The 27,518-nt window shown below is 39.3% G+C and overlaps 4 protein-coding genes across 6 annotated transcripts in view; 2 read left to right on the top strand and 2 right to left on the bottom strand.

Annotated features, from left to right (window-relative positions):
- The window catches only part of mbnl1 (muscleblind-like splicing regulator 1), a 47,106-nt gene extending 40,261 nt beyond the window's left edge, over positions 1–6,845 (bottom strand). Inside the window, exon 1 of the mRNA XM_037981969.1 lies at positions 6,503–6,845. The gene's annotated coding sequence lies outside the window, so the exon portion shown is untranslated. The remainder of the gene's footprint in view (positions 1–6,502) is intronic.
- Positions 6,846–6,957: 112 nt separating this feature from the next.
- Positions 6,958–17,594, top strand: LOC108245539 (cullin-3). Its single transcript, XM_017432548.3, has 16 exons — positions 6,958–7,250; positions 8,315–8,512; positions 8,648–8,761; positions 11,226–11,386; positions 11,494–11,608; positions 11,702–11,930; positions 12,040–12,185; positions 12,319–12,495; positions 12,587–12,757; positions 12,916–13,023; positions 14,619–14,743; positions 14,851–14,947; positions 15,081–15,215; positions 16,011–16,197; positions 16,412–16,557; positions 17,039–17,594. The coding sequence occupies exons 1-16, from the start codon at positions 7,191–7,193 to the stop codon at positions 17,168–17,170; spliced, it is 2,301 nt and encodes a 766-aa protein (XP_017288037.1). The 5' UTR covers positions 6,958–7,190; the 3' UTR covers positions 17,171–17,594.
- Positions 17,595–18,572: 978 nt separating this feature from the next.
- LOC108245520 (dehydrogenase/reductase SDR family member 12) lies at positions 18,573–23,351 on the bottom strand. 2 transcript variants are annotated; one of them, XM_037982094.1, is made up of 10 exons: positions 23,247–23,351; positions 21,592–21,725; positions 21,430–21,512; positions 21,258–21,353; positions 21,061–21,142; positions 20,920–20,981; positions 20,679–20,783; positions 20,437–20,527; positions 19,092–19,229; positions 18,573–18,965 (listed from the first exon to the last, which is right to left on the bottom strand). In XM_037982094.1, the coding sequence occupies exons 2-10, from the start codon at positions 21,650–21,652 to the stop codon at positions 18,799–18,801; spliced, it is 885 nt and encodes a 294-aa protein (XP_037838022.1). In that variant the 5' UTR covers positions 21,653–21,725; positions 23,247–23,351; the 3' UTR covers positions 18,573–18,798. The 2 variants fall into 2 exon arrangements, with proteins under 2 accessions (XP_037838022.1, XP_017287984.1); XM_017432495.3 differs by lacking the exon at positions 23,247–23,351 and adding an exon at positions 23,002–23,240 and having other exon boundaries at positions 18,576–18,965.
- An 11-nt stretch (positions 23,352–23,362) lies between these two features.
- Positions 23,363–27,518, top strand: ap1s3b (adaptor related protein complex 1 subunit sigma 3b). 2 transcript variants are annotated; one of them, XM_017432496.3, is made up of 6 exons: positions 23,363–23,501; positions 25,371–25,549; positions 25,672–25,780; positions 25,912–26,049; positions 26,771–26,829; positions 26,998–27,518. In XM_017432496.3, the coding sequence occupies exons 1-5, from the start codon at positions 23,499–23,501 to the stop codon at positions 26,813–26,815; spliced, it is 474 nt and encodes a 157-aa protein (XP_017287985.1). In that variant the 5' UTR covers positions 23,363–23,498; the 3' UTR covers positions 26,816–26,829; positions 26,998–27,518. The 2 variants fall into 2 exon arrangements, with proteins under 2 accessions (XP_017287985.1, XP_017287986.1); XM_017432497.3 differs by lacking the exon at positions 26,771–26,829.

The raw sequence follows: 27,518 nt of genomic DNA, 5'->3' as shown, positions 1-27,518 counted from the left end.
AAGCTGGACCAAATGTTGCTCAGGCTGGCAGAGTGCGACTTTGGGCTTTTCCCAGTTTGAGTTCAGAATCCTAATATTATTGCAAAATAACTTTAGATAAATTGCCATGCCCTACATTTGCAGCTTTCGTCTAAACTTGGTGACACACTGTGCTCCTCAAAGTAGGGTTGCATAGTCTGCACTAAAAAGTTATTTAACGACTGTTGCAAGATGCCTACATTAAATTAAAACACTCACACAGTTTTCGACACACGACTGACAACATTTAGAGTCACAGGGACATACAGTCCATCACAGGGCCAACACAAGGACACACAGGACAAACAACCAAACACTAACAAAACCTTGAGTTAATTTAGAATCTCAGACGCTAGAATCAGTTAATCTAGCGTGCGTGTTCTGTACTGTGGGAGGAAACTGGAGTGCTCAGAGAAAACCCACACACGCCTGGGGAGAACGAGCAAACTCCACAAAGAACGGCACCAACTGAGATTTGAGGGGAGCATTACCAAGCCTTTAACTTGCATTTCTGTTCTGTTTGCTTAGAACATTTCAGTCTTTGGAGATGTGCCACTTTCACTTACCGCGGCAGTGTCAAGAAAAGCTCTGACGAAGCATCAGTGGCCTCCGCTGCTCTAGGCCGAAAGGCTGCAGTGACCCGAGGGACTGGATGTCAATGAAATCAGGCCTAATTTAGCCTCCGCTGCTCCACAAGCTGCCAGGAACCAGAGTGCACCTCCTTGCCTTTTTAAGACTCCTTGGACACTGCAGTCTGCGAGTAGCTCTACTGCATTTCCAACTCCGCTATGACGGCGAGGAGAAACAGAGACCCCGAGAGAGACGCAGGGGAGGGACAATGAAAAGCGTGTTTATGGATGTGCCATTTAGATTATTGCGCAACTTTAAAAGTCACAGCACAACTTGGAGCTATGGATAAATCCTAATTACCCCATGTAAGTCATCCCCCTATAAGTTTACATCACTATCCAGTTTGGAAACCGTTATAGCTGTCTTATCTTAACACTGTAGTCAGATGATCCGTAGTTCTGTAACAGACCCAGACACCGGGGTCCACTGGCCAGTATCACAGTGACTTGCATTAAAATCACACCAGTAATTAGGTGAGAAGAGAAGACTAAGAGTCTATACTTAAACTATCCACTCAGTCAGGCATTGACGCGGTGTCATATAACCTTTAATAACACCAGCCTTCACTGAAGCTAGAAGCTGCGGGCTTAGAGGTGACCTGACTGAGTTTTATGTGATAAAGAGATAAAGTAGAACGTAAAACCATGGCTCTGACACAGTTCCAACTACAGAGAATTTCCCTTTCCTAGATAGTATAAGCCTTTTTTCTTTAATTTAAGGTTTATTTGGGTAGTTTATCAGACAGAAACAAACTGCATTGACACTGACAAAAAACATGAAGTGATTTATTCATCCTGACATGCAAAAGGAGGGGAAATTAGCTGGATCTGTCGCAGTGTGCCTGACACGTAAGAAAAGACACGTCAAAGTAACACCGACTGTCTGTAAACTCTTGAAAATAACAGACACATCACTATCCATTACTGCGGCGGCCCAAGAGTTCAAAATAAATGGATTGGATGAGGATTACTCATTGAGGCCGAATTCCCCTCACATCCCAGTGTTTTCTAGCAGCGATCTGACTGCACATGCATTATTAAAGGCAGGGATCACGTATGTCATGGGATGGAATACAGAACAGGATTAGTCACGGTGCTGAGAGCTGAAGTATCATCTTCTCACCACCAATAGGAGGGCAGGAAAATTCTGTCGTTTTGCTGCATGTGTACAGAACCCACCGCCAGCAAAGACCCATTCAGACTGGCATAATCCCATTAGGCTTTTCAAGGTCCCCCGTCGGACCACCCTGAATACAGGGTGGGCCGTTTATATGGATACACCTTAATAAAAGGGGAATGGTTGGTGATATTAACTTCCTGTTTGTGGCACATTAGTATATGGGAGGGGGGAAACTTTTCAAGATTGGTGGTGACCATTTTGAGGTCGGCCATTTTGGATCCAACTTTTGTTTTTTCAATAGGAGGAGGGTTGTGTGACACATCAAACTTATTGGGAATTTCACAAGAAAAACAATGGTGTGCTTGGTTTTAACATAACTTTATTCTTTCATGAGTTATTTACAAGTTTCTCACCGATTATAAAATGTGTTCAAAGTGCTGCCCATCCAACACAATGGGCAGCACTTTGAACACATTTCTGTTAACCGTTTTAGTGTAGAAATACTGTATCTTCTTTGTCATGGAAAAGTCAGTTCCTGTTTTTTACCCTGACTGACAATTGCATTTTCCCCTTTTTTTAAACATAGCAGCATCAAATTTATTTATTCATTTTACAATTTATATGAAGGATAAGCTGTAATAGCCACAACATACAATCAAGTAAATTCACATAAGTCTATTTTTAAAAAGCTACTCAGGACCCATCCTGTTCAGTTTGCCATCAACTGCTTCTGCTAATTTCATCCATCCATCCATCCATCCATCCATGCATTTTTAAACCTGCTTTTTTTCCTTTTTTTAGCCTTGAAACTACAATGAACAAACCAACTGGACCACCTGGAGTAAACTCATATAAAGCATGCAGCAAGAACATGCACAAAAAGCCCCGTTTAAACAAGGAACCACCTTTCTGTATGATGACGCCGCTAACCACTAGACCACTTGTTGATATCAGATCATTGCCAAACTACAGAGAGGAAATGGCTTCTATCTAATTCTCAGAAATTTTTATTTTGTTCTTTTTGCTGCAACACACACACACACACACATATATATATATATATATATATATATATATATATATATATATATAAATTTCTTCCCATGCTTTTCATGTCTCGAAAGCGATTTTACCCTTAAAAACACAGTGGTACCACAGTATTAAGCATGATATCTGACAACATTAAATAATTATGACATATGGCTAATGTCGAGTTACACTTTTGTTGACTGAACCCACCGTAAGTACCGAAAAAGTTTTTTGCAAATCTGTCAAAATTACATTCACTTAGTAACCTAGCAACCAGTCAACTTAACATGGAGCCTAGTCTAATTCTTATAAGTGCCACACATAATTATATCCCTCTGCAGCCAATCACATGAGGCCTTGAGCCATAAATAACAGTCTGCTCCCCTACAGAGCACAAGTCTGTGCCGTAAAATCAACAAACACTTTCTCCAGTCGTTAGTCTTGAACTGCACTGAACCGGTCTTGCTCAGTTTAGGATTAAGATTAATTAAACATAGCGTGTGTTTGGGTGTGGGGGGGTTATAGAAAGAGTCAGAGGCACGATAATTTCAGAAAAATGATAAAGAAATAGAATAAAGAGGAAGGGATGAGCGAAGCCTATGATTACTAAGTCGTAGTGCAGGCTGTTAAGTGATGGTGTGGTTTTGAGCTGTGTCATTACAGACTGTGCAAATAGTTGGGAAACGTAAAAAGCTCTCAATTGGAAACATTGGAAGAAAAGGCACATAGCACCGAATAAAAAGCCCATTCAGACATCTTATTGATAAATATTGCAGCGTTTCACAAAAATCCGCCGAGCAGCCTCAGCAGCAGAATCTCCCTCCGAAGGCTGCATGCGCTCGGCTTTTCAGTCTTGTTAGTCAAGTGTGTGTTTTTGCCAGACAGCGACCGCAGTGCCCTGCAAAACAACCTAGTCTCTCAGAGCATTAAATTTAGATTTTATGACCAATCCTGAACCCTGACCCAAGATATGTTCACCAGGGTTATTTAAGATGCCAAATGAATATGGCAACAAGTTATGGGTGTAATTGCAATCAGATCACATCACATCCCACGGTTAGAAGAGGACACTCGTCCATTTGGTGGCTCTGCGTGATGAGAGATGAGGTCAAGGATGTGTCTTGCCCATCTGACAGGAGCAATGTTTTATAAAGTAACAAATCATTTGTGAATTTGATCTAAACGCTTCGATATAATTGCAGAGCTGATGAGTCAGAATGACAAAATGGCTGCAGGGTCACATAATAACAAAGCTATTTTAAATAAGGTACTGTGTGTCTTTTGTAAACTTCCTGCAAGGTCTTTTGAAAAAAAAAAAAATCCTGAGGTCTGTAATCTTATCATCACAAATGGCAACAGAATAAATGCAACATTCTTGTCACACACTTCCTGAGTTGGTAAACCTAACTGACAGCAGAACTACATGGTGTGTTTTACACAACAAAGGCAGAAAATTATACAGCTGTCGTGCTTCCTTTTAGCTCCTCTTAGGGACTTCATGTCATGGATGTAATGAGACAATATCTTATTCCTGTCTAAAACTGAAAAGAATTATGTATGTGTTGACTTACTTAATACAGTATACCACGAGTGTGCGTGCTAAGTATACCCAGAGGTTGGCCATGTTGCTGTGATAGAGTCTGCTCTTTTACTTTGATAAGAACATTTTTGCTGAAGGTCAAACACTTCATTCTACTCGCCGTTTCAGAATCCCAAGCAATGAAAAAAGGCAAGTATTGATGGTATTTCTTCCATCACTATGTTGTTATGTTATTTGGGTATACTGGAATACAAAGGCTTTTAACTGTATATCTATAACCCGTCATTAGATATTCTCAAAAAATAAAGAATATTCTTCAGTCTTTGCATTCTTTTTGAGGTAAAGAAACTGCGTGTGAGAGACGCAGAACAACCTGACCCCTCTCTCAGCACCCACCCAGGATATAATCTTCAAACATCCCTATTGGGATGCCGGTAGCCTACATTCACTGCCTCAAGGTTGGCGGTGATGGCAAATTAAATTACTTGTCCTGTTTTGTAGCGTTGGCGCCAGGTCAACAGCAGCTTGGCTAAAATGATGAGTGCAGGATTCTGAAGGGAGCTGCATTTGTCCTGACCTGCCGGTGTCATGTTTGCAAAGCACGTACCAGCGAGGAAAGGAGCTGAAATCAAAAGCTAAAGCTACGTATTAAGTTCTGCCTCTGTAATCACTTGCAAAAGAAAAAAGAAAAAAAAAATCCATCATCTCTGCTTACAAATGTGCCCCTTTATGCTGCCATCTTTCTGATCAAGGATGTCATGTGCTTGCACATGAAGTGAAGCCTCCCTACATTAGGCCTAATTTTGTTAAAGCCACAGTAAAACACACGCCACCTGCTGGAGATCTGAAGTCTGACACTGGGCCAAGAGAAAGAAACAACTGTTATAATGATTTACTTTCAAAGAGGATCATTTTGTAGATTTATGTGCTTGATGATGACTGTATGTAACAAACACAATTCATCTAATAAGTCAATTAAGGATCACTTTACACAGACATTAATTTAACTCAGTCACAGTGCATTTCTGTGACACAGACCGTCAGAAACTCAACAGCAGTGAGTGGAGTTTATCTTTCAGCTGCAAAACGGGGTTGCTATCAGCAGACAAACAGCTTACCCACTACTTTGTGGAGTGAGGGGGAACTTAAAGTGCGTTATATGGTTTCAAAACACAGCACAAGTAAACAAGCCACCTGATATTATGGTACATTTGGCTGTCTAATGTGTGTAACACAAATCTGTTTACCGTTCAGCGAGCAAAGTCTTAGAACAAGTTATTTACAAAATAAAACATGTTAATAAACAGATTACATTTTTTTAATCTTTTCTCTATAATGTGTTAAAGCATTAGTTGCTCCTCTGCAGCTAAAAGGCCAGATGTTAGCCTTCTCTGACACCCTTTCTGCACTGAAATCGGAATTTTGTCACTAAAAACTGTAACTCCTAGGTCTACTTTTTTGTCCATTTGTCTCCAACACAATTAATACCACAAATCTGCAAAACTATTTAAAGCAACGCTCAGTTGTCATAATAAGTGTTGATGATTTCAACTAAACAAGTCAGTGTAACAGCACTTTTCTGCTTGGCAGTGGGATAATCCTAGGGGGCAGCAGAGCAGCAGGAAACGTTGGTTAGATTAAAAATTGCACTTTTAATGCAATTAAATTTGTTATAAATCATCACACAACAAAGATTAATACCTGCACAGAGGCATTGTTGTTAGGTTGTTATTTGTAACACATTGTGTGTTTTTGAAATGTTATTTATTTGTGAAATCACTTATAAACCCTAATGATAACTTTCAGGGGTTCAGAGTGGGCAGTTATGATAAATGTTAAAAGAATAAAAACATTTAGAGATGAAACATTAAAATGCAGTTTAGACACAGGAAACTACGTTTTGCAGTCATTGCTATGGTAAACATTCAGAATTATTGGAGATCATTGCTAGGAAACTGGACGTCAGAAAGTTGGAGCTGGGGAGAATGCGGCGGGCTTGCAAAAAAGTGCTGAAGGTGTTTTCTAAAAAACACTACAGAAGATCCCATTGTGACAGCAGAACTGTGGTTAGTACTTTGCTCTCTTTAATAGTTTAGTTTTCTCACAACTTCTTGAAAAGTATGAAGTAATGTGTTTACACCTAAACAGTCAAAACAGTGGACTCACCTGTCCGGTTTGGTCTTTAGTCCCTCAAGTGCTTGAGTCAAGATACTTATTTTTCCAGTAGGGTCAGCTGAATAAATAGTTGATAATGGCACGCTCTCACTCGACAATGAATACCTCTGGTGTTACAGTATGTTTGTTAATTGAAATTAAAAGGGTGGCTAAACACCGACCTAGCCTGAACGTGAAATAAATACAAAAACGTTAGAATAACGACTCAAAACTGAGCATCCCCGACGCAAAATATGCCATTTCACTCTTACAGATTATTTTAAAATATACATTAATGTAATACAAACTAAATAAAGGGTGAAAATACTAAAAATTGTTAGATAAAATGTTAAATTAAAGGGAGAGAGAGGTCAACGGCAGAGCTCGACCTGTGGAATGCACCTGTCTGTGTTGTTGTGACTTTTTACCCCCCTCCTCCTCCCGCAAGTCTCGCGAGATTTTCGGATTGCGCAGTGGAGCTCGGCCGCCATCACTGCATCCAAGCTAACATTAGCCGAAACATACTGAGAGGGGCGACAACAGGCTTACAGACACAGAGACCGACCTACTCCCACCTTTTTTTTAACAGGAGGTCACCGAGTTTCTCTGGAGTGTTTTCTCGGCGAGTCCAGCAAACTAGCGGTTGTCTTTCATGTAGTCTTTATGTCAACGTAGTAACGAAAGTCGTTTCTAAGTAATCATGTCCAACCTCAAAGGCGGCACCAAGAAGGACACCAAGATGAGGATACGAGCCTTCCCTGTAAGTGTTTATCGATTCTGCACGTGAAGGGGGACGCTAATTTTGACACTCGGAGGGGGGTGGCAGATCTTTGTGCTAGCAGCTAGCTAGCTACTCAAACGAGAAAACGTCATCGTCAGAGGAAAACTGCTGCTACCTGGGCAGCAGGTTTTTGGCCATTGTTTCAGTTTAATGCTCGGGCTTGTTGGTTTGAAAAGATCAGCACTGCTTGTCATGAGCTAATGCCGGCACGTATGTAAGGAAAGTTGACAAATTAGCTTAAGTAGCGGGCCTGTTAGCTGACTGGAGAGGAGGCTGGCCAAGTTTCACCGTTTTTGACAGGTTGCACATCATGTCATGCTATGTGCTTTGCTCGTTTGTGTCAAAGCATTATTATTTAAAATAGCTTCACACACTGTGGGCACTCGGGTGGACGTGTCTCTAAATGTTAACGTGATCAGCTGTGGTGTTTTTCGTTTTTTTTCTACTGTCACATATTATGTCCATTGCCATTCTTCCTGAGGCTGAATTATTGTTTCAGCAAACCTGAGCACGGTTAACTGAGGTGTAACAAAGCATGTAAAGCAGTCCTTTTTTCCTTTAATTTGATATTCAGGTGTATTGTTGAAGCAACAGAGGTGGTAACTGAGTTTACATGAGTAGTATTCTCCCAAATATTGAGCTTAAGTTCATGTTTAGGCTTAAGAAGTCCCAAGTATCGCCATTATACTAATCAGATTCAGTTTAGAGAGCATTTAAACCCAGGCAATCTTAAGCCAACCTGTGTAACACATCCCCATCAATGTGATGTGAAAACTACAGCTTTATTTCCATTTATCAAATGAATCAGTCCTTCATTTTCTTTTCAGGTACTCATGTGGCTCATTGTCACAATCATTAAATAATAGTTGTAGATCAGTACATGTATCATCTATCAAATTACACATGAGCTTCTCCATTTGCATTAGGCTTTAAACCGTAATGTGCTCATGACATTTGCTGTCATTTCTTTTTAATATTACTATAACTGTCCACTTTTAAAATGTGGTTAAACAGTCCCACCTTAATCCTTCTGTGTCCTGCAGATGACTATGGATGAGAAATATGTGAATAACATCTGGGACCTTCTGAAGAATGCCATCCAGGAGATTCAGAGGAAGAACAACAGTGGACTGAGCTTCGAGGAGCTGTACAGGAACGCCTACACCATGGTTCTCCACAAGCACGGGGAGAAGCTCTACACGGGTCTGAGGGAGGTCGTCACTGAGCACCTCATCAACAAAGTAAATAAGTGATCCTCTTTAATCCGTTTCCTTAAAAGATAATGTACAAAACTCTTTGAACTGATGAGGAAAAATATAGGCGATTGTCTGTCTGGGTCACAAGCGATAACTTGATTTGGCTCTTGATCTTTTCAGGTGCGGGAAGACGTTCTAAACTCCTTAAATAATAATTTTCTGCAAACACTGAACCAGGCCTGGAATGACCATCAGACTGCCATGGTTATGATCAGAGACATCCTTATGTACATGGTAAAAGTGACTTCTTTTTCTCTCTGTCATAGATAGTTTGGGGCTTTTCCTATGGCCAACGTTCTGCATCCTTTTCTTGTCTTTGTAACACAGCTCAAATTTATCTGTGGACCAAACAACGAAGCTTTGTTTCCACATTTGCTTGTTTTAAATAAAAAAATTGGCAGGTCTAGTTGCTTTTATCTTCGCCAACAGCAAGTACAATGTGTCTGAGGGATTGTGTGTAAGTGGCTGAGCCCTTGAGATAAGCACAAGTGTAGGCTAAACAATAGCACGGTCAGTAAAGAGACAACAGAGCACTACTGGGATCTTTTTGTTCAACTCTTTCCTCGTTTTTGTCTTGCTTTAGCCCTGACAGTGGCCTCTCTGTTGTTTTAACTTGCTACTGCAAAGTCACCAGAGGCCTTGTGCTATAAAACAGTAATTTGACTTGGAACCATAACTTTAATACCTTACCCACTCTTTAACTGCACACATGCACAAAACCACTATCATTAAAGGCCGGTCGATTTTCTTAGAGTATCACATTACCTTTAGCTGAAATTCTTGTTCGTTTTGATCTGCAGATTGTAAGAGGATCACTTTAACAGACGTGTCAAGTGATAGGCATTTATATGAAAATAAATATAGATCAACGGTGGAGGAAAATGAAACAGACACACAACAAACACCTGCCAACTAAAAACTGTTCTCATATTTATCCTTTTTTTTGTCTTAAACAACCTTTTAAATGCCAGGGTTTTAGCCTAAAGGTTAAAATAGTTTTAAGATTACATTTAAGCGGCACGGTTTGACTGCTTTCTGTGTGAGAGACGGTGATCTTGAAAAGCTTTTTTAAGTTTTGAATTAACATAGTTGTCAGCTTCCTCATTTTTATTCAGTTCTTTCTTTTAGTCAGGGTTATTTATTTAGCTTGCTGAATAGTTTTTGGATTACAGTTGTCGAGATTAAAGAAATATGCAGCTGACGCCCTGCGTAAGTTTAGTCATCTGCTGAGTGCAATTCCCCTTTGATATAAATGGATTTGTGTGTCGAGTTTAAAACCACAGATGATTTATCGAGGTATTAAATGCTGCTGTTTGTTCAGTTTGATTATGAGACCAAGTCATTGTTGCTTGTAGTTTTTTTTTTTTGTTTTGTTTTGGCATGGAGAATAGGCAGGTGTTCCAAGTTTCTCTTTGCTGCGTTCCAGGGCAAGATATTCGCCTACATTTTTTTGTAAGCACAGAAATATATGCATGTCTTTCCCACACGGTAATGCGCATATATCAGAAATAATGTTATGTAAGAACCTGTCTTCTCTGAGCTTGTTATGAGCAAAGGAAAATAAAATTTGTCTTAAATATAAGTTAAATGATATCCATGTTGTAGCCTGACTGACTTAAACAAAACAAAGATTGGCGTTCAGGATGATAGTCAATCCAAAAAAAAGAGAAATTAGTGAAATATTACTTCATTGTTGGTACTTTGGTTACTTTGACGAGTGCGTTGTGGTGCAGACAACACATTAATAACATTAGTGGTTTTTCTTGTTCTATTGTCCACATAAAGAGGTTTTAGTAAAAGACCAATATACCTATTTGTAGGATGTTTTTATTTCTGCTCAGTATATTAACTTTATATCACTACAGTATTCACACTTACACACAGACGACTGTATTCAGGGAAATGATAGGATAGTTTAAGATGCGGTAATCAACCAGTAATCAATATACTAACCTTTTGATTGGTTGATGACTTCTCTCTCCTGAGCCACTGCTGACACCAAGAGTAGTCTTTATTCTGCATGTTATGATCAATAAAAAAATAAAGGGATTATATATGCTCTCATGGCTAAGGATGGAGGTGGAAATTAGACTTTGCTCTTGTCTGTACAGTCTCCCACATTATGAGTCATACAAGAGAGAAAAAAAGAATATTTTCAATAAAAAAGAGAAATGCGCATTTACAATCATGTCTATACTTGTGCTTTGTCTTAGTTGTGAATACATTTCTTGTTAAAGATGATTGTTATAATCATTTAAATAATTTTATTAAAAATTAAGGCATTTTGAATTAATTGAATTTGTTTTGTTTTTTTTATTAATTCACAAATTAGAAAAGGTGTTTTGCCTATTTTTAATATTTTTTTGCTTCTTAAAATTCTGGAATACATTTATTGACAAAAAGATTAAATTAAAATAAAGAACAAAAAAAAAATGAGTGAATGAAGGATTTTTGAGAGTAGCTGTGGTATGTAGGAGTAACCCTGCTACGGTTTGAAAGCAGGGTCGATCGTTGTTTGTGTCCAGAATATTTTCCTACAGCCATGTCTTGATAAAAAATAAAACGCATAATCCAGGGTTTTTGTTCGATGAAGCATTATCGCTGGTAATTTCAAGTTTAAAAACTGTTTTCACTAAGCTTGTGGCACAGTGAATGTCTGCTGCAGTGTAATGTTCCCCCTCATTTTCATTTCTTTTAGGACAGGGTCTACGTTCAGCAAAACAGTGTGGAGAATGTGTACAACCTCGGCCTCATCATATTCAGGGACCAGGTGGTGCGCTACGGCTGCATTCGTGACCACCTTCGACAGACGCTGCTGGACATGATTGCACGGGAGAGGAAGGGAGAGGTTGTGGACAGGTATGCACTCCCGCTGTCACTGGAAGGTCGCTCCAGGATGAATTGAGAACTTTTGTGTCAGGAAGTTTTCAAGATATCTGATTTGATCTTTATCTATCCACCGTCAGGGGTGCCATCAGAAATGCCTGCCAAATGCTGATGATTCTCGGTCTGGATGGTAGATCTGTGTACGAAGAGGACTTTGAGTGCCCTTTCTTAGAAATGTCTGCTGAATTCTTCCAGGTGAGTTTGGGATGGATCCTATTTTTGCTCTTGTTTTTCCATGTCTGAAAGATTTTGCTGTGACACATAGTGCGATATTTGTTCTGTTTTTAGATGGAGAGCCAAAAGTTCTTAGCAGAAAACAGTGCCAGTGTCTACATAAAGAAGGTAGAAGCCAGAATCAATGAGGAGATCGAGCGGGTAATGCACTGTCTGGACAAGTCTACGGAAGAGCCCATTGTCAAGGTAGTGGAAAGGGAGCTGATTTCCAAACACATGAAAACCATTGTCGAGATGGAGAATTCAGGCCTGGTCCATATGCTTAAGAACGGCAAAACGGAAGGTGAAAGAGTCTTTTATGACAGGTTTTATCATCGTGAATTTGTCAGTTTCCCTGCTAACGTTTTTTTTTAATTTATTTATTTTTTTGTCTTTTATGTTTTTACTCTCAGACCTGGCGTGCATGTACAAGCTGTTCAGTCGAGTACCAAATGGCCTTAAAACAATGTGCGAGTGTATGAGCTCGTATTTGAGAGAACAAGGCAAAGCTCTGGTGTCTGAGGAGGGAGAGGGCAAGAACCCTGTTGACTATATCCAGGTGTGTTCACTAAACATTTTGTCAGTGTAAAAACAGCTGAACCTCTGAAGGCTTCATGACATGTGGAAGTTGGAGTGAGATCGTAAGAGAGCCGTCTGCTGCGTCACATCTTCTGCTGATGTTTCCTCAACAGGGTCTGCTCGACTTGAAGACGCGGTTTGATCATTTTCTCCTTGAGTCTTTCAACAATGACAGACTCTTTAAACAAACCATAGCTGGAGACTTTGAGTATTTCCTCAACCTCAACTCCCGCTCACCAGAGTACCTGTCACTCTTTATTGATGACAAGCTGAAAAAGGGAGTGAAAGGGGTATGTGACGTTCAAACGAAAAATAAATCTTGTTTTTTTAGAGATGTGCTTGATTTGACATGATGTTTTTTTTCCTGTATGGTTTGAGCAGTTGACAGAACAGGAGGTGGAGTCGATTCTGGACAAGGCCATGGTGCTGTTCCGGTTCATGCAGGAGAAAGATGTTTTTGAAAGGTACTACAAGCAGCATCTGGGCCGTCGGCTCCTCAGCAACAAGAGCGTCTCAGATGACTCAGAAAAGAACATGATCTCTAAGCTAAAGGTAAACCATTTCAAACATTTTGAATACAAATGCATAGCCGTCTCTTGCTTTTGAAGTTGCATTCATTATTCTATGCAGCGCCATATTTTTAGCTCTTTAATCTGTTCTGCATAAACCTTTGCTAGCAGTTTTTGGCTCATTTTCTTTGTTCCTCCCAGACAGAATGTGGCTGTCAGTTCACCTCAAAACTGGAAGGGATGTTCAGAGACATGAGCATCTCCAACACTACTATGGATGAGTTCAGACAGCATATACAAACTACATCGGTACGACGTCATACACTCTGTTGGGTTAAATTACTTTTAATGTAATCACTTATGAAATTCAAGTTGCATCAAGTAATTGGTATCATAATGTATTAGAATGCAAAAAGTGTAATCTACTGTTTTCGCTTTAAACTATGAAAATATTGCACGTTATTTAAAGAAAATGACAGTTGTTACACCTCAAAACATTTTAAACTGAAACTCAGTTTTTAGAGCTAGTAAAGTGATTATTCATGCAAAAAACAGAACAGCACCATGTGAGAGGCTGTTTATGTACCCTTTTGCTGCTGCTGTTTTTAGAACAAAGTAACATGTTTTTTTGTGAAGTCCTTTGAAACCTTTATTTTAAAAGCAGACAAATGGGTATAAAATAGAACGATTTTAAAGATATTATAAAATGATGCATTAACACTTCCTGTTGAACAAGTGTTTAAAGTAAAAACCATCTCAGTCAAAAGTAAACAAACCCCCAGAAAACGGCATATTATACAAACATTTGGAAAATAACTTTACTACTTTTTTTTTTTAAATTTAAACTGCAATTTACACAACCCATGTAAATGTGGTAAATAAAAATATTCAGCAGCCAATAAATGATGCTATAGCAGCTGTTTTTCAGTGAAACTGTAACTTTTCTGTTGCAGTTCAGCTGTTTGTTTACTTGACAACAGCGGTCGGATTCTCTGACACTGAAACTTTTTGAACCCAGGTCTCAGAGTTGAACTTTTCGGACACTCTGGTTTGCATTTCAAAGGAAGCCTCAACGTGTGAAATCCCACATGTGCACCACAGACGGCTGCAGCACGAGCAGATCAACAGCAGTAATAATAACAGATAGCAGAGTGCTGTTTATGTTACTCACGCTTTTCAACATGTAGCAACAACCCAACGTTGTGTATTCACCATTTTGGAAGTAACTGTTTACATGCGCGCCTTGGGTCAGCGTTGCCAGATATATGGTATTTATCATTTTTAAAGGATAATTTTAGGGTCAAGTCCCCCCTCTTTTATGTGCCCACGTTCACCATTCCCAACACACAACTAATGTTACGATAAAGCGCACCTCACTCAGCACATATGATAGTTTGGATCAAAACACAATAATGTTCAAGGAACTGTACAATTGTTTCTCATTTCCTATTTGGCAACCCTGCCTTACATAGAAACTACTGCAGATTCAGTGAGCATAGCAGATTCATTGTAAATGCGTTTTTTTGTTGATTCGCCACAACAGACATTAGGAAAAAAAACTATCATTTGCAGAGATTGTTCTTGTGTAAACAGGGCTTTAGCTGCTCCTGTTCATCAAGCTGTGTTGGAACAAAATTGTTCATATAGTCAAGAAATAATTTGACAGGTTTTGTACATGTGACAATTTTGAAACTAATATTTCTACCCTCAATATAAATGAATGCTTATTTGAAACAAAATGAGCAACGCCATGTGTTGTTGTTTGTTCCATCTGCTGGGTAGTTTAATTAGCATCCGATTCAGGGTCTGCTGCATAGCAACAGGCTGTTAACATTTTTACTGCGTGACAGAATTTGCAGGCCTATTTATTCCTATTAATCTGTGAAATCGCTCCCTTCTTTCAGGCATCACTGAGTGGTGTGGACCTCACAGTAAGGGTCCTCACTACTGGCTACTGGCCTACACAGTCTGCGACACCCAAATGCACTATCCCCCCTGCTCCTAGACATGCCTTTGAAGTCTTCAGAAGGTGAGGAATTCGGCTAGCTAAGGAAGGTGTTGCTGTCCGACAGAAAGCTCTGGGTTGGTTTGCATGGTATGTATGCACTCAGCATGATTTAGCTTTTTATTTTGCAGGTTTTACCTCGCTAAGCACAGCGGAAGGCAGCTCACACTACAACACCACATGGGAGGGGCGGACCTAAATGCAACTTTCTATGGAGCTATTAAAAAGGTGCAGAACCTGTAAATGGTGCAGCTTTAGTAAATTATTTTGAAGACAGCTTAGTCTTTTAAAGGATTAGTTTTTAACTTTATAGTTTTAAGTTCTTTTTTTCGTATTTCCGTCCCCCTTTTTTTCCCTATAGGAGGACGGTTCAGAGGTTGGTGTCGGTGGAGCCCAGGTTACAGGTTCGAACACCCGAAAGCACATCCTGCAGGTCTCCACCTTCCAGATGACCATCCTCATGCTCTTCAACAACAGAGAAAAGTGCACTTTTGAGGTGGGAGCACGGTGCAGCATTTTGCTTCACTCCATATACACCAGCTGAGCATAACATTATGACCACCTGCCTAATATTTAGTAGGGCCTCAGAAAGTCTGCCAGATTATCTGACCAAACCTCAGTAGAGAACCCAGTTTTAATTCAACAACACAAACAATTCATGAACTATTTTTTCAGTGTCAGGGTGTTTAACTCAATTGAGAGCCATCAGAGGATGTTGTTTTCATTATAGGGTGTACTTAGTTAACAACAGCGTTTAGGTAGGTGGTATGTAACATCCACATTAATGACAGGAGCCAATACTTACCAGCAGAATGTTGCTCAAAGTATCACATTACACTAATTAACTTGACTTTGTCCAGTAATGTATTCTGGTGCCATGTATGTTCAACATATATGACACACACAGAACTGACCATCCACAGGATGTTAAAAAAACAGAATTCATCAGACCGTTCTCTAGAATCTACTTCTGATCCTTACGTGTTCATTGTAGATGCTTTTAGCAGCAAACAACATCAGCTTACACCCTAACAAGCAGCAAGTGTTGACTTGTTTTAGAAATTTAAGCTGTAGTAGCTTTTCTATCATCAACAACACAAAAGACAAAATATTCACTTGCTGCAAATGAATCCCGCCCACCTCCAGGAGCCTCTGTAATAAGATGTTTTTAACTTTACTTCTGGTCATAATCTTATTGATCAGTGTGTGTAATTATAGGTTTGTGGTTTTGTCAGTTGTTGCTTTTCTTTTCTAATTATTCTTACTGTTTCATTTTAAACACTTTTAATAGGAGATTCAGCAGGAGACGGATATCCCTGAGAGAGAGTTGGTGCGAGCGTTGCAGTCGTTGGCCTGTGGGAAACCCACACAGCGAGTTCTCACAAAGGAGCCAAAGTCCAAGGAGATCGAGAACGGGCATGTGTTTACAGTCAATGATCAGTTTACATCCAAGCTGCACAGAGTCAAAATACAAACCGGTGAGGAAAATGTGTACAAAGTTCTGTCCTCTGCTGATTGTAATGGTTTTGTATGATAAATTTTGTACTATAAACACATTTAGTAAACAACATAAGTTTAAATCAGCTTTCTGTTCAATAATGTTCTTATATGTGATCTGCATGACAGCGTCTGAGATGTTTCACAAGTTTTCTCCATGAACTTCGTCTTACTCCTCTGCCCTACTTTTCCTAGTTGCTGCGAAACAAGGGGAGTCGGATCCTGAAAGGAAAGAGACACGGCAGAAGGTGGATGATGACAGGAAGCATGAAATTGAGGCTGCGATTGTCCGAATCATGAAGTCAAGGAAGAAGATGCAGCACAATGTTCTAGTTGCAGAGGTAGATGCCAACAAAATATACAGTTTCAGTCACTTTGTTTCATTTAGTACTTAGTTTTTTTCTTTTGAAGCAGGATATGTGGCATTTCAGTAGTTGTCAGAGGTTAGCACATTCTGCAGAAGCAAGGCTTTTTGACAAGATTTCTGTGAGATTAGATGTTTACCCCGAAAACAATCTTTTCTACACTGCTTGTGCAACACTGTGCTGAAAAACTGCTTAATACGCAGCGCTAAAATTCACAGTGTAGCATTTCCTCAAAACACTAAATGTTTGAGGACGGAATTGGTTTAGAAGTTGAAACGTTTGCTCTAATTATGGCTGTATTTTAAGCAGAAGTTAGTTTGGCTCTTCTGTAAGGAATCCTCCCTTCTAAGACACTGACTACTCATCATCACTTTGCACAACCTAACTAAAAAAATCACAGTATTTTTATTTTTTACAAAAGTTGCAGCTTTCCTAACTTGTCCCATTGTATTTTCAGGTGACTCAGCAGCTCCGAGCACGCTTCCTTCCCAGTCCTGTGGTAATCAAAAAGCGCATAGAGGGACTAATAGAAAGAGAATATTTGGCGAGGACGCCAGAGGATCGTAAAGTGTACACCTACGTTGCGTAGATGAACTCAAAGAGAAGGAAAGAGACGAGATGGGAGTTGTTTTCTTTGGACTGTTGTTACGCATGGACTGTAAGTTCATTTTACAGACAAAGACTGGGAACCTGATTCATTGTCTCTTGCAAAGATCCAGTAAATCCTCATAAATGGGAAGTAAAATCTTAACGCGGACGACAAATTTAAAAAACAAAAAAATAAAACATTTGTCAGATCCTTTAGATAACTTAAATCAGGCCCAGTCTTCCTATTCCCTGTGAGTTTTTACATGGACAGATCCAGCTAAAAGCTTTTCACTGTTTTACCCTTGTAGAGATCAAACTTGCAAAGAATCCCTTGGGAAAATGTGAATGCACCATGTTATTATTTTTTTTTTGTTCGTTTCAGTACTGTAAAAAAATAATAAAGTTAATAAAAACAACAAAAAAACTGTGGGTTGTTACAAAATAAGAGTGGGTATTGTTGCTCTGATTTGTCGTAGAACAGTGTTGTCCTTCTACACACGGCAGATACTGAAAGAACAAGATGGAAAAATACTTTTTTATATAGTTAAGAGACCAGTAACCTTAGAAAATATGGCATTCAGTGGGCAGTCCAGGTTTTCTTGGCATTATAAAGGTCACACTACAAAATCCATTAGAATTCAAGACTTTTCATTTTTATCTCCAGCCAAGTTTAAATCAGGCTGCATTCACTGTCAAAAGGAAAAACGTAAACTCTTCTGGTCTTAGCTGGTTTGTTTTCATATCAGCTAACTTTCACTTGTAAATATTAGGTTCACTTTTCATAAGTAGCGTGCTGATAACGCTCTACCAGTACTTACTAGGCTTATTATGTTCTCACTAGAAAATCAAACTATCTTTTTCTGAGTTTTAATTCCCGTTTGCCACTGATTACAGCATCAGTCATGTAACAGTGGTTCTGAAATAAAAACTTGTAATACTCTCCATATAAACAGTTTGAAACTCCAGAAATGTACTGGCAGAGAAGACCAGAGATTTTTTGAGTTTTATTTGTTAGTTTCCTTAAGTCAGTAAAAGGATGGTGATGTTTTAATTAAGTCGTCAGAGCTCCTACATCAAGTGGAGCTTAATGCAAGGCCTTGTTGCAGCTTCGAGGTTTTCCACACTGCTGTTCAGCCTGGAGTCAAGCTCTTAGTCTAACAGCTGTATGCTTCCAGTAACAAGGTGTGTCAAGGCCTATTGATCATTTGTGGAGTGCAGAGCCTTACGTTTGTTCTCCAAAGAGGCAGTCCTGCTGTTAGAGGAGAGTAAAGTGGTGTAAAAACTAAAACCAGCTCCTGTGAACAGAGGCTTAAAGTCATGGTTTAAGTGGAAGCTGTGGTACTCCAGTTCCTTGATAATTTATTGTATTGTTGAAAGGGTAAAATATACCTTTACCAGAAAAGTACCACAAATTAAATTGGGCAGCAAACTGGAAATAATTATACTTTCATTTACAGAAAAATTGAATTATTACACATTTAATTTTATTTTTTTACTAAAGGAGAAAAAAACCTGAAAGTTTTAACTCCTCAAACAAATAAGAACAACTTTATTCTTTTTGAAACTTTGGCAAGTTATTTAATACTGATGAAGACTTTCATTGGTCAGTAACATGTGGTGTTACAGAACCTAGACAAACTGGGGTCTGGGTGGGTCCAGGGGACCTGCAGGATCTGCTTCATGCTGAGACTGAACAGCTCGGGCCAGAGCTTCCAGCTTGGTTATGAAACTTTGAATGTCTTCAGCCGAACTGTGAGTCCAAGCCAGGGGGAGGTGGGCAGGAACGGCCTCACGATCTGCAACACAAACAATCTGTTAAAAGAGCTGAGTCCAGAGGTTTCACATCATATTAGTGGGATGAAAAATACAAAAAGCATTTTTTTTTTTGTAACAAAAATACAGGTAAAGTTTGTGCTGGTCACCTTGGAAAAACTGCCCGCTGCGTGTTCTAGCAGCAACTCGAGACAGGGCTAACCACACAACAGTGTCAGCTCCTTGCTCTGCAGTGCGTAGCCTGTCCCCCATCATGTGATGGAACTGAGGCATCGATTTGGACACGGCTGGAAACAAACAAAACAGCTTGTTCAATGTCACTGAAATAAAAATTAAGAAGAAAGTATATCACATTCACATACACGTTGCTAAAAGCTGCAGTCCTTGGAGCTATTCAAGCTAAATGTGTTTTCTTTAGATAGATGAATCCCATTAATTAAACGTTTCTTGTCTATTTATATGACATGGTATATACATAATTCAAAAGTTGCCTTTTTAGAGGCAAACTGGTGAAACAATTCAGCAGTCTGCACTGTGAGTGTTTGGGGAGAGAGGAGTCAAATTCTTGTGGATTTATGGTGATGGGGTTAAGCACAATTTTATTTCAGCATTTTACCCTTGTTTTTTAACTTGTAGATGTTGTAATGTGCTTTAAAAATATCTGAATAACGTCATAATGCACAAATTTACCCACAACAATATGTTAAATATAAAATTTTTGCAGGTAACATTAGGCACTTGAAATGAAACAAAAAAACAAGTTTAAGAATTTAATCAACTTTGTTTTTACATTAATACTTCCTTCATGTCTATGAACAATTTAAAAAAGCATGGAAGCGTGTGTACATTATGCATGTGAGACAGTGTGCATACATGAACTATAGCACTGTGCAAAAAATTTAAGCCACTCCTAATTCCTTTCTACACTTCTTTCAATTGTTTAAAGGGATCCCAATCAGTGGTTCTTTACGCTTTCTGAAGGTCTTTTGAAAGCTCTTTAGGAAGCCCAAATAACTACAGATCAAAACTCTATTAATGTGCTTGGACACTGAGCTCTGTGAACAGCCAGCCTCTTTAGCGATGACCTTTTGTGTCTTGCCCTCCTTGTGCAAGGTGTCGATGGTCGTCTTTTGGACAACTGTCAAGTCAGCAGTCTTCCCCATGATTGTGTAGCCTATAGAACTAGACTGAAAGACCATTTAAAGGCCTTTGCAGGTGGTTTGAGTTAATTAGCTGATTAGAGTGTGGTACCAGGTGCCATCAATTTTGAACCTTTTCACAAGATTCTAATTTTCTGATATGATGAATTTGAGATTTTCATTTGTTGTCATTTGTAATCATCAAAATTAAACGAAATAAACATTTGAAATATATGAGTTTGTATGTAATGTATGTATATAATATACAAGTTTCACTTTTTAAATGGAATTACTGAAATCAATCTACTTTTTCATGATATTCTAATTTTATGACCAGCACCTGTAGACACAGTACCTGGTGTATCGACCCAGCCGGGATGCATGACAGAAAAGTGAACTAAAGGGTAGGTTTTGGCCCAGTGTTCTGTTAGCACCACCTGCTGTCTCTGGAAAAAATAAAATAAAATATTATTTTTTTTAAAGAACCTTTTTATATTTCACCGCCAAATTCTTCAGCTGAATGTACTTTATTTTAAGGATATTATCTTGGGAATAATCTGATTTTACCCTCTTACCCTTCGTATCCTCCGCTCATACCTTATTCTGTGCATAGACCATGACGCCATCAAAGTAGCCCTTCTCTGACTGCAAGTCATCCACTCTGAGTTCTTGGACCAGCATGCCTCCTGAGGACACAGTGATCTAACAGGCAGGGAGAAAACAGCCACAGCAGTGTGCTAAGAAAACAGCCACGGCAGCATGGACAAAAGTGCCATTATGCCGTCCGCATGATCCAGATGAAGACTCTTTTTGTGTGTACTTAAGCATGAAATCGTACCACTCTGGGGTCCCGGCTCTTCTCTAGAAGTGGTATGAGCGTCTCAGTGAGAATATAGACCCCTGAAGAAGTAGAAAAATAGCATAACTTTATTAATTTGTAGAACCATGGCTCATTCTGACCAGCAGACTCAGGTCTCACCCATGGTGTTGGTGGCAAAGTTCATCTCCAAGCCCTCTGCATTGAGCTCCCTCTTGTGCACCATACAGCCTGCGTTGTTTATCTTCCACAACATATATCCAAGTCAGATCAAACTAAGAAGTCTTAAGATTTTTCATTGAAAAAATTACAATTTGCAAATCATTTGGCTTAGAATAATAGGAGTGAATAACACTTACCAGCACATTCAGAGATGGATACTGCTTCTTGAAGGCCTCAGCAAACTCCCAGACTTGGCATGTTTGAGACATGTCAACGACGTGGACGTACACCTCCTACAATAACTTGTATGAGACTCATTCACTTATATCATGTTGCAGTTTGATGTGAATTTAAATCAAACACACCCACCGTGTTCCCAGACACAGAAACGATGTCTGACTTAGCCTCTTCTGCTCTGTCCTTGTTCCTGCATACCATGTGGACCGTCCCACCTGGACACAGAACATCAAGCTTTACCGTATGTCAAAATGGGGCATGTGATGGAGAAGACGACTCTGCAGCTTTGTATACCTTTCTTGGCTATAGCCATGGCTGTTGCTTTTCCAATTCCACTGTTAGCTCCGGTGATCATAAAAGCTCGACCCACGACAGACACATCAAGGTCCTTGGGCTCAAAGTCTTTAGATGCTTTTTCAAATCCTTGCCTAAAAGCACACACAATACATACTAATCAATGATTGTGGCAAAGTACAAAGAGGACAATCTTTGTACCAAAAGTACAAAGATATCATAAGAGATAGCTGAAACGTTGTTTTTGTACAACCCCAACATCAAGACTTTGAATACCCCACCATCTGTAGTTCATAATGGCATCAAAAAATGTCAAGAATCTGAAGAAATCTCTGTGTACAAAGGACAAGGCTGACAGTCAATATCTTCAGGCCCTCAGGCAGCCCTGCATTAAAAACAGGTCTGACTCTGTTCTGGACATCACTGCGTGGACTCAGGAACACTTCCACTATAAACACAGTTCGCCGTGCCATTCAAAAATGTTGATCAAAGCTCTATCGTGCAAAGAAAAAGCCGTATGCGAGCACCACCCAGAGACATCACCGTCTTATCGGTCCAAAACTCATTTAAAAGTGGAAAGCTGTTCTGTGGTCGGACAAATCAAAATTTGAAATTCTGCTTGGAAACTACAAAGACCAGGCCCTCTGTACTCAAAAGGAGATGGACTATCTGGGCTGTTATCAGTGCTCAGTTCAACAACCTGCCTCTCTGATGGTATAGGAGTGCAAAAAATCTTCAGACATGGGCAGCTTATACACCTAAAGGCACCATCAATGCAGAAACATATATACAGGTTTTAGAACAATATGGGTTTTAGAACCGGACTCCTCAGTTCCTGAATATTTACGAACTAATATTAAAAGACGAGGGGAAGCTTCTCAGTGGTAAACCTGCCCCAGTTTCTTTTGAGTTGTGTTACTGTTATAAAATTCAGAATTACCTGTTTTTTTTTAAATAAAACAAAACAAAACAAAACTCTTTCTTAGTTTAAACATTTGATATGTTTACTATGATCCAATTATGAGCAAAATTTGTATTTGTGATATTTGCAAATCATTGCATTCTGTTCTGATTTTACCCAACATTCCCACTTTTTCGGAAAGGCTATATTTTAGGTTATATTTTAACCCCAGCAGCCATGTGCCCTCATCAAACTGTCAATAGATCTATTGTAATTGTGCATAAAGGGACAGCTTGTGTGGTGATTTGTGACACACAGAGATCAGACCATTGATGTCTCTCTGTTGAGCAACATTCCGACTTACATAAAACACATAAACTATGCCCAAGACACCATAAATCCTATATTCTGATTCCCTACAAAAAAAAAAGCACTAACAATACAGGCTACAGAACTGGTCGAAAAAGCATCACATCCAGACTGCAGATCAGCATCAAAGTGACACTAACCTTGTGTATTGGTGGATCCCATTCAAAAACCAGATGGTGTTTCGGTACAGAGACATGATACCAAGTGCACAACAATCCCACAGAGTGCTGCAGGTTGCCAGCTCCTTCACAAAACCACCGAGACGGGATCAGGATCACATGAAAGCAGATGCTGCACTTGCTGCTCCCTACCGATCCAGCACGGTAACAGCACCTCCCGACAGAGATAAGTTAAAGTTTTATCAGTTCATTCATTTGCATTTTACCCAGCGTGCCTCTGGCTGAGCAGATCCCTCTGAAAGCGGTCGACAATAACCAATCCAGATGCTCGTGAGGTCAAATGACGCGTCGGTCCTCGGGCGGCCAGAAGGGCGGAGTTAAACGCTCTTTGCCACTGACTGCGCTGGTCGAGGTGCAGATAATGTGTTCAGCCGGCCCGTTTGACCCCTTGAGAGGGTTAAAGTGTATATTCTTTTAGCTGCCCAATACTGTCTGTAGACCCTTGACTCCGCGTCAAAATGGTAAGTGTTTCTGAGAGTGGTTTGTGCGCATGCCCGTAGCTGTAAGGTAACGTCAGCCTATGTGTTCACCTGTCGCACCTGACAGCAGGTAGCTAACGCCTTTACGCCACTTGCTTTAACAAAATGTAGGTTTTTTTATTTTTGTTTGTTTTGTTTTGCTTTTATCAGGCTGCCGAAAAGCGGTAGTGTTTGTTTTTGTTTGATATGTAATGTTTTATGTCGGACTTCAGGCAGCAGTCGGAAGTACGGTGTGTCTTCCTTAAACCGGTGAATTCAGTAAAACAGGTTTCGTCACGTTCCCACCCTTCATGGCAGTTCAGTGCTTTGCCTTTTAAATTTGCCTGTGCGTGACCACGCTAAGTTTTAAATATTACGACCGATTTTTATGCTTACTGGTTCTGTGATAGAAAATGTGGGTTTATTTTATGATATTTTGTGTATATGACACATAAGCAACGCCATATTGTTGGTTTCTAACTTGTTCCCAGCAGTGGAAATACTGGTCTGTCCTCATTGTTATTGGACCCCTGAAACGCTGACATTGTATACCAGGTTTTGTAACCTCTTTATATATTCTTAATAGAGTCTATTCGGAGGTTTTACTCACTTTATAGTGTTTTTATTGAATACTCCTAAAGTTCACCTCCCCAAACTATATAAAAATTAGCTGCTGAAACTACTTAGGTAGCTATAACTTATTCCAGTTTTTAAGTCTAAGACATCTCAGAAACCATACTCTGTTTCCTTTTAAATCATTTACAGAAGAAAAAATATTTGTAACATCTGCAAAAACTAGTATTTCAGACACTTCGCAAATATCAGTAATAGAAAATAAAAAGTTTAGGACCTAACAGAACCTCAAGGAACTTGTTCTTTAACTAACCATACAAATTGTTTTCTGTTAGTCAAATAACTACTTAACGAGTTGTGAGTTGACCATCTCATTTTATACACCCGTAATTTAGAGAGTAAGAAACATCTCAGTTCAAGCTGTGCAAAAATACCCATAACATACTTATATACAGAAACATCTTTGTTTCAGCAGGTGTAGCTTCTCAAGGTTATAATTTATATAAATAAATATTATAATATATTAAATAATACTAAATAAATCTAAGGTACCGGGACATGATTGATGTGACAAGAAAGAAAACAAAACTACACTTCTATTTCCTTTTTTATTTTAGAGCATTCCATGAAATCTTGGATTGTAATTCTCTCTCATTTTTTAGTATATAAGATCAGTTAGAGAAGTGAAAAGAAATAATATTTTGTGGCGCTGTTATCAACTAATAGAGATCTGAAATGTGACATTGTCTCCACACAGTTTATAAGAACGATGTTATTTTTTCTTGGTAAAGCCTGTTATTTAAATACATATTCTTTTTCTATGAATTTAGTGAGAGAGACGGAGCCTTTTTCCAGTGGAAATATAAAGCGGCATAAATGAGGGGTACTCTTACAATGATATTGTTTGGAAAAAAAAGTTGGGATAATGTCCTTGCTTGATTTACACTAACAAAATAAAATATCAAAGAATGTGAAGTAAACTTTTCCAGTGCGAAATACATTCTCTCAATGATAAAAAGCAACACTTAAACTGTGAAATTATAAAAAAAAAGAGCCAAACTCTTTAGTTGCTTAATAGCCTCCCATTTTTGCTGTTATTTCTGTGACATTACTTGTTAAGGAGTCCTGCAAAGAGCACACAAATTATTCAGCCCTTTATCTGTGTGTGTAGTTAATAATTTCCTTTGGATTAACTGTGTGGTAATCGCCTGTGTGCGTGTGTGTTGGATCCTACATGTATTTGTTCATTAACCGTACAGATTTAATAACTTTACTTCCTGACCACGTCTGTGTTGTCAGATGCGCTTCCTGCTGCTCTTCAGTCGCCAGGGGAAGCTGCGTCTGCAGAAGTGGTTCACGGCGATGACCGATCGCGAAAAAAAGAAGATCATCAGGGAAATGACCACCATTGTGTTGGCACGGCAACCGCGCTCCTGCAACTTCCTGCAGTGGAAAGACCTGAAGATCATTTACAAGAGGTGATACACACCCCACATGTATGTTTGTTTGCGGAGGCATGTCGTCCCTCGTATTTAAACCTGTATCATATAATGGTTATCCATTTATTGTTACTAAGAACTCTGTGTCCTTTTCTTCTTAGGTATGCAAGCCTTTATTTCTGTTTGGGTGTAGAGAACCAGGAAAATGAGCTCTTAGCCCTGGAGGTTATTCATCGCTATGTGGAGCTGCTGGACAAATACTTTGGCAATGTATTTCAATCTTTTTTTTAACTTGATACAACTTTAGATTGAAGTAATACAAAAACAACAACAACAGTTAAAGTTTATAACTGTACAAATCACCGACCTTATTTGATAATCCTCATCATACCTTGTCCCAGGTGTGTGAGCTGGACATTATCTTTAACTTCGAGAAGGCCTATTTTATCCTGGATGAGTTTTTAATGGGAGGGGAGATACAAGAAACCTCTAAGCAGATCGTGAACCGCGCCATAGAGTCCTCCGACATGTTGCAGGAGGTAAGACGCTCAGGAAGGCCTTACACACGCACACAAATGCAGCACTTTTTTTTAAACACAGAACCACTGTAAGCGTGTAACATCTGTTGCAAGCCTCAGCCTCCTTGAAGCAACAGTGACAGATTTTTAAATGCACTTTAAGTCATTTGTACCGTGTGTGTGTGTGGGTGGTTTGTTTCCCCCTTTTTAAAGTTGTGGTTGTGGGATATCTAAACATCTGAAACTGGTGTTCAGTGATTTGCTCAATGGCAGCACTCATAAATGCTTCATCGAGCTCTGATATGAAAAGTTTTGAGGATATATAGATTAGTCAGTGTGTAGTAGAATGATTGATTAACAGTGGTGCCGCTCAATCCGTGTTGTGCCTTTGTTTTCCTTGTAGTTGGAAATGCATATGGATGTTAGTTTTTTTCCAGAATAAATTAGTGCTTATGCTTCTGTTCGTCTTGCCCTCCCTTCATGCGTGCACATCTGTCTCTTCCTCAGCCGGAGTTATTGCGAGCGAGAGACAGATTCTCTTGGAATGTGGCGTGAACTTTAGCTTTTGGCTGATGCTTCCCCCCCACTCCCCCCTCTTTAGGCTCATGGCTCTGTGTGGTACGGTTGTTTAACTGGGTGTGTTGTCCTGTGCTTCCAAATAAGGCTGACTAACACTTTTAAATCTAGAGCTGGATGATGTTCAGTGTAGCCTCCCTGTTCATTTTGACCATTATCGCTTCAGGATGACCACAGTGAGTGGTATGAGGTGGAGCTGTTTGGACCTTGAATATGGACAGACAGGTTAGAGGCTCTGCTTGTGTTAGTTACCTACTGTGTGTTGCTGTGCTCAGCAGGTGATCTGTAGATGTGTGCCTGTGAACAATAAATGATTAAATGCATTATTAGTTAAGCGTGTTTAATCGTCAAAAAAAAAAACAATCTTTTTTTTTTGTGCCCTTTTTTTACCAGACCATGGAGGAGTATATGAGCAAACCTGCGTTTTAACCCGCGATGAAAGACGGCCGGAGGAATCCACACATCAGATGTACTGCGTATGGGTCAATGAAGTTTCTGAAAATGAATTTGCGTACTGAACCCCCTTTTTTTTAAGAAAAAAAAAGAGGAAAATTGTGTGTTTTTGTGCCTGTTCACCAAATGCCTGAGGGTTGTTTTTACACTAGTCATTGTTAATGAATTGAAATGAAGTTCTGTTAGAGGAAGATGGGGGAGGGGGGTTGCAAATCATAACTATTTTAAATTTATATTGTGAATTAATATATTGGAGGTTAATAATTTCACTTTGAAAGAAACAATGAATCTCATTTTGGAACAATTGTGCTACTACGATGCTTCACCTTAAACCTTACAGGTTTTCTCACCAGCAAATTTTTTAAAAGAGTTTGTTCTGTTAAACATTAAAAAGTTGTTAGTGTAAGTTTTTTTTTATAATGCACAATTTATGATTAAAATGTTTATTTTGATAAAAGGTC

This window comes from Kryptolebias marmoratus, linkage group LG20, assembly GCF_001649575.2.
Source record: "Kryptolebias marmoratus isolate JLee-2015 linkage group LG20, ASM164957v2, whole genome shotgun sequence".
NCBI classification, from domain to species: Eukaryota; Metazoa; Chordata; class Actinopteri; order Cyprinodontiformes; family Rivulidae; genus Kryptolebias; species Kryptolebias marmoratus.
This window is presented reverse-complemented; position numbering and strand designations above follow the sequence as displayed.